This window comes from Chelonia mydas, chromosome 4 (assembly GCF_015237465.2).
Source record: "Chelonia mydas isolate rCheMyd1 chromosome 4, rCheMyd1.pri.v2, whole genome shotgun sequence".
In the NCBI taxonomy this organism is placed as follows: domain Eukaryota; kingdom Metazoa; phylum Chordata; order Testudines; family Cheloniidae; genus Chelonia; species Chelonia mydas.
In genome coordinates, this window is record NC_057852.1 from 53816966 (window position 1) to 53824064 (window position 7099).

Consider the following 7099-nt stretch of genomic DNA (forward strand, 5'->3'; position numbering starts at 1 on the left):
GCTCAGGCATGCAGGAGTGAAATCAGGAAGGCCAAATCACACTTGGAGTTGCAGCTAGCAAGAGATGTTAAGAGTAACAAGAAGGGTTTCTTCAGGTATGTTAGCAACAGGAAGAAAGTCAAGGAAAGTGTGTGCTTCTTACTGAATGAAGGAGGCAACCTACTCACAGAGGATGTGGAAAAAGCTAATGTACTCAATACTTTTTTTTGCCTCTGTCTTCACGAACAAGGTCAGCTCCCAGACTACTACACTGGGCAGCACAGCATGGGGAGGAGGTGACCAGCCCTCTGTGGAGAAAGAAGTGGTTCGGGACTATTTAGAAAAGCTGGACGAGCACAAGTCCATGGGGCCGGATGCGCTGCATCCGAGAGTGCTAAAGGAGTTGGCGGATGTGATCGCAGAGCCATTGGCTATTATCTTTGAAAACTCATGGCGATGGGGGAGGTCCCGGATGACTGGAAAAAAGCTAATGTAGTGCCCATCTTTTAAAAAGGGAAGAAGGAGGATCCTGGGACTACAGGCCAGTCAGCCTCACCTCAGTCCCTGGAAAAATCATGGAGCAGGTCCTCAAGGAATCAATTCTGAAGCACGGAGAGGAGAAGAAAGTGATCAGGAACAGTCAGCATGGATTCAGCAAGGGCAAGTCATGCCTGACTAATCTAATTGCCTTCTATGATGAGATAACTGACTCTGTGGATGAGGAGAAAGCAGTGGACGTGTTATTCCTTGACTTTAGCAAAGCTTTTGATACGGTCTCCCACAGTATTCTTGCCAGCAAGTTAAAGAAGTATGGGCTGGATGAATGGACTATAAGGTAGATAGAAAGCTGGCTAGATCATCGCGCTCAACAGGTAGTGATCAATGGCTCCATGTCTAGTTGGCAGCCGGTATTAAGCGGAATGCCGCAAGAGTTGGTCCTGGGGCCGGTTTTGTTCAATATCTGCATTAATGATCTGGAGGATGGTGTGGACTGCACCCTCAGCAAGTTTGCAAATTATACTAAACTGGGAGGAGTGGTTGATACACTGGAGGGTAGGGATAGGATACAGAGGGCCCTAGACAAATTAGAGGATTGGGCCAAAAGAAATCTGATGAGGTTCAACAAGCACAAGTGCAAAGTCCTGCACTTAGGACGGAAGAATCCCATGCACCACTACAGACTAGGGACCGAATGGCTAGACAGCAGTTCTGCAGAAAAGAACCTAGGGATTACAGTGGACAAGAAGCTGAATATGAGTCAACAGTGTGCCCTTGTTGCCAAGAAGGCTAATGGCATTTTGGGCTGCATAAGTAGAAGCATTGCCAGCAGATCGAGGGATGTGATCGTTCCCCTCTATTCGACATTGGTGAGGCCACATCTGGAGTACTGTGTCCAGTTTTGGGCCCCACATTACAAGAAGGATGTGGAAAAATTGGAAAGCGTCCAGTGGAGGGCAACAAAAATGATTAGAGGACTGGAACGCATGACTTCTGAGGAGAGGCTGAGGGAACTGGAATTGTTTAGTCTGCAGAAGAGAAGAATGAGGGGGGATTTGATAGCTGCTTTCAACTACCTGAGAGGTGGTTCCAAAGAGGATGGTTCTAGACTATTCTCAGTGGTAGCAGATGACAGAACAAGGAGTAATGGTCTCAAGTTGCAGTGGGGGAGGTTTAGATTGGATATTAGGAAAAACTTTTTCACGAGGAGGGTGGTGAAGCACTGGAATGCGTTACCTAGGGAGGTGGTGGAATCTCCTTCCTTTGAGGTTTTTAAGGTCAGGCTTGAGAAAGCCCTGGCTGGGAGGATTTAGTTGGGGATTGGTCCTGCTTCGAGCAGGGGGTTGGACTAGATGACCTTCTGAGGTCCCTTCCAACCCTGATATTCTATGATTCTATGATCTAGGTGTTTAAAAAACTGACTATTTTAGAGTCACATGTAGAAAAGAGATGAAAGGGGTTAAGTCATTTGATTTAGGCAAATATTGGTAACACTGGTATAACAATGGACAAATTGTTACAAGTGGACAATATAGTTAGGGAAAACACAATTAATGTTCTAACAACAGGTCTATAGAGGCACAGAAATGATCATTAAGGCAGGTTGGATAGCCGAGATAGCCTTCTTGAGAAAAGGTTGCCAAAAAAACAAATACAACAAGTTTTATAACTAAAATGCAAACCTATTAAAATATACTTATTTTGAACATAAACAGGAACAGTGATTTTAGCATACAAGCATTCTGCTACCAGCCAGAAAGAAAACATCTGCTTTCAGAGGAAATGCATCTTTTGGGATTGGAACCACCCTACTTATACTTACCCCTTAACTCTGGCAGTCAGAATTGCTGTATGCTAAGCACTTAAGGCATACTGTATCATTGAATATACACGAACCTAATATGGACACCATGAAATGGATGCATGCGTTTGAAGGATGGGGAAGGAGGATGTTATTCAATGTAGTCTGGCCAGATATGAAGCAATTTTGAGGCCTCGAACTTCATTCCAAACTACATTTCACAAAGATTACGATTAACTTGTACCAAGGATTTTGCAATTCTAAAATCATTGACCATAACAACTGCATCTGTCAGATAAGCTTGGGTGCAATTATCAATTGTCATGACAGCCTACAAAGGTTCCATGTCAATGCAAATATGAAGACATTTTAGTTTGCAGATCAAACACTTGATAGACTATGTATTCTGTCGACTGCGTCAATGTATACAATGTATACATGCAAAAAATTCATATACAAAAAAAACACTAATTATACATGTACTGAAAACTATTTTCAAAAGAGAAAAAGTCATGGGTTCTCTTTTTCAATACCAAAAACTGAATAATTCACACTAGAGGCAAAAAAATAATTGAGTAGAGTTGTATTAATATAATAATCATTTCTAGTTTTTCTTTGCTCTTGTATCTCAAATTGCCAAGCAATTTTTCCCCCCAAATGTAAGTAGTAAAATACCTCTCAGCCTTATATCTTTAATGCCAAGTTTCAGTCCAGAGATCACATTTAGTTGAATTGAAACCTCCTGAAAATAAGGATTTATTGTGGAAAACAGTCAAATTTCGTTAAATCCATAGCGTGGTGCAAGTGGCAGGGTTATTATATTCACATTGAAATATATTCCACACAGAAAGTATACCATGTGTGGACAACAAAATACTTTATATTCTTCAACTAAAGAATAACTGTAGAAAACAGAAGTGGCAGAGCCACACTATATTAGGTACAATGCTGTTTACCCTAGCATCTTACAATACGGCACACACTTGGGATGAACTCCTGGACTCTACTGAAGTCAATGAAACTTTCGCCATTGATTTCAATGGAGCCAGGACTCACCCTTTGTGTGTTATAACTGTTTTAAAGTCATGCCATTATTTTCTTATCAGGGTCTATATACAAATATAAAGGGTTATGGTCCCTTCGGACTCCTGTAATTCAAACGAAGAATTCAAACAACCTGACAACAGAACTGCAGTCAAATAAAGGAGTGTCACAGAGAAAAGTGAAGATACCCCCTTAGGCACAGGGACAGCCTTCCTGCATCCCCTCTGTCTACAATATACCGGACTCTTTTGGTGCTGGCTATGTCTCCCTTCAAGTAAAAACAAGTTTATTGAAAAATCATTAGCCCCATCTCCTCAACCCCTGTTTAACAACAGGAGCTAGCACTTTCTTCTTGGTTCCTAAAGATTAAAAAGTGATACTGCAAAGTAGTTTAAAGCCCAGAATTGCATTTTCATTTTTAAATATGTATCTGAGATTAATCTTGACAATGTCCCTTTAGGTAGATATTTCTGCAAATTCCTACGTTGTGTGTGTTATCTGGATGATTTTTAACTTTATCAGTAAATTATATTCATGACGTGAAATAGGTAATCAGAATAAAGCATTGAAAGCTCCAGGATGTCCCTGGAATAGATACTGCCATTGAAAAGGCTGAAGTTCAACAATGCAAATTTTAAGCTTCCAAGAAAAGTTGCTGTTTTTTTTTTTAAATTCTTCGCTTCGTATTAATTGTCAATCCAATTTTTAAACAAAGCTTTATTACGCTAACCATACAGAAGTGACAGGAAGAATGGCAAACTGTGCCAAGCATTAGCCTGCTTTATTTCCATTAATGAGAGTTATGAATATAAATCCTTGTGCATCAATATAAAAAATTCCTTGGAGTATTTATTGGACAGCTATGTACAGAACACATGCTCAGTGTCTATACTGTCAAGTGATAGCTACTCTTTTCTAGAGCATATTTTAAAACAATTTTTTTAAAGTATTTGGCATAAAAAACATGAGTTCAAAACGTGTAAAGGTTTTTCTCTCTTTTCACACTTACTGGCAAAGAGTAATTCTGAATTTCTACCTCAGCAGTGGAAAATGGTTGGGAATATCAATGAGCCACTGTCATTCTAAAATATAAAGCACCATCACAGCTAACCACCATATGCTGTAACAAAAGTAGAATAGAAGCTTTGATACATAAATTATATCTGCAGGATATTTCTAATACAGACATCAGAAGCTCTTAATTCACAAAGCTGACTGAATTCTATATGCTGATGCATTTCAGGTTCAAATTAGCAGTGATGAAATCATCCCATGGTTACTGATGATGCTGTGTTAATCTTCCTTTGAAAGTTAAATTTTCAATCAAAGATAAAGAATTTAATTAAAAATTTTATCTTCTTTTTTTGGCAGGGAAGGCAATGCTGAGAATAAACATATATAAATTGTCATTATAATCTCCATTTAGATCCCTCATGAAGAGCGCCCGAAGATATTTGAAATGAATGTAACAGTACATAACTTAGTTTTCTCACATTGCTGAAGCATAACAATTTTCTTCTTTTAACACCAGCAGGTTCTCTCTCACACTGCACCATATCCTTTTCACACACATCATTAAATCAATACCACACCTATTCTGGAAACAAGGGAGACCAGAGAATTATTTATACAACACCGTGAATACCAATAATCAAAATACTGAACATAAATATTGCAAGATTCACAGAACATACTAAATATAGCCTTTTCACAAGAGTAGACTGCTCTTCTAGCTGGGAATAATACCCACTCCCACCAGAAACATCAGCCTACTCAGGAGGCAGTGTGGTTTAGAGAACAGAGACTAGAGTGTGACATCAGGAGATCTAGGTTCAATTCCCAGCTCTGCCTTTTGTCTGCTCGATGACTTTGAGCAGTCACTTCACTGCTTTGGGCCTCAGTTTCCCTTTCTGTAAAATGGGGTTAATGATACTGGCCTTCCTTGTAAAGCACTTTGAGGTCTATTGACTGAAAAGTGCTACATAAGTGCTAGGTGATATTATTACTCTAAAATGACAGGAACAAATACAAATGTATGTGATAGAAGAGCTGACACTCCCCAAAGCATCTTCCTTTTCTGACACATTCTGGCAGTCACCGGTATACCCAAACCGATTCCCACCTCTCCCAAATTTATCATACGACTTGAGACTACTGATAGTTCTGGGCACTCAATAAAAGTCAAAAGGCAACTGCCAGTGTTCAACACCTCAGGATTATGCCCACACTTGTCAGTACTATCGAGAATCATCATTATTTTTGTCCTTGGTGAATTCCCAACTATGATAGGTAAGGCCAGCAAACATTAGTAGGTCTTGTTCCCCACACTTGCATTACTCCAACCAAACTATGACAGTCATAAACATAACAACTATTGTCTCTTTCACTTTCAGCTCTAGAGCACTGAAAGTTTGCACTAATACTCAAACATTTTCTCACAAATTCCTGCTACTCTTGAATTAATACCACCTGCTGGTGGTAATCTTAATGGATATCATGCATGATGAAATCCTGACCCTATTGAAGTCTATGGGCAGGGATATCAGCCACAATATTTAATAGTAAGTGTGACATATATTACATTTCCCACTGTATATGGCCTTATTAGAGTTTGCATGTGATGGCAGTTTGCAGAGTGTCCCCTCTTCAGTGTGTAGTCATCTTGTCCCAATGTTTTACTGGATACCTAGCTAAATGTCAGATGAATTGCTTATCATTGTTCAACTCTGAATTATACCTACAAGAAATACTTCTTATTTATAATAATTTATTTGTAACACAAGAAATTCACTTTTTCATATCCAAGCATGCTTCAGGATATTTCAAGGTATCTTCTACCTCTAATCACATTTGTTTGTATGTATACTCCTTTCAGATGAGCATGCAAATATGTCCAGTTGGAAATTATTCTTGATAATTGTGCTTAGCAGAGCTATTTTTGCTGCATGTGTACCAGTAAAACTTCCGTTCTTATTTCCTTCTTCCCCTGGAAAAAACAGGAAAACATTTAGTATTCCTTTGCTAAATTTTATTCTATACTTCAAAAGGGATGTTGAAAAACTGGGAAGAACTTGCTAGAGCTACAAGCAAGATTCAAAGTCTGGGAAACATGCCCCATAGTGTGAAACTTCACAAACTCAATCTGTTTAGTTTATCGAAGGTGGTCACAGGCTACAAGTATCGATTTGGGAAACAGTTCCCTGATGGAAGGTAGTACTAACCTAGCAGAAAAAGAACGAATTCTTCAATCTCATTGGCAGCTGAAGCTAGATAAATTGAGACCACAGATATGGTGCAAATGTTTAACAGAGTGTAATTAACCACTGGAACAACTTACCTAGGGATGTAGGGCAATCTCCATCAGTTGAAGTCTCTAAATCAAGGCTGTCTCTCTCTCTAAAAAGCTCTGGTTTAACTAGAAGCAAAGGAACTAATGCAGAGCTTGCAGGGGGAGAAGTTTTGCCCTGTGTTAAACAGGAGGCTAGACTAAATGATTATAATGGTATCTTCTGGCCCTAAAATCTATCAATCTATGGAAATTTTCCTTCAGGGAGTGGAGAGCAGTTTCTATCTAACAAGCAGATGCAAACTATTCCTAGAGATTGCCCTTACAAGTAGTAAATATTGTCACCAAGTACCTTTCTTGTAAGCATTCATGACATTTGCTATGGCCAGTGGTAATCAACATTTTCAAAGGGAGAGTGGAGCACTCAGAATCATAGAAGATTAGGGTTAGAAGAGACCTCAGGATGTCATCTAGTCCAATCCCCTGCTCAA

The 7099-nt window shown here is 39.3% G+C and overlaps 1 protein-coding gene across 1 annotated transcript in view; it reads right to left on the bottom strand.

The window, feature by feature from the left end:
* INPP4B (inositol polyphosphate-4-phosphatase type II B) overlaps positions 1 to 6277 on the bottom strand; it is a 292155-nt gene extending 285878 nt beyond the window's left edge. Inside the window, exons 1-2 of the mRNA XM_043545736.1 lie at positions 6161 to 6277; positions 4816 to 4919 (exon numbers count right to left, since the gene is read on the bottom strand). Coding sequence (XP_043401671.1) covers positions 4816 to 4828 — 13 coding nt within the window. The 5' untranslated portion in view covers positions 4829 to 4919; positions 6161 to 6277. The remainder of the gene's footprint in view (positions 1 to 4815; positions 4920 to 6160) is intronic.
* Positions 6278 to 7099: the final 822 nt, after the last annotated feature.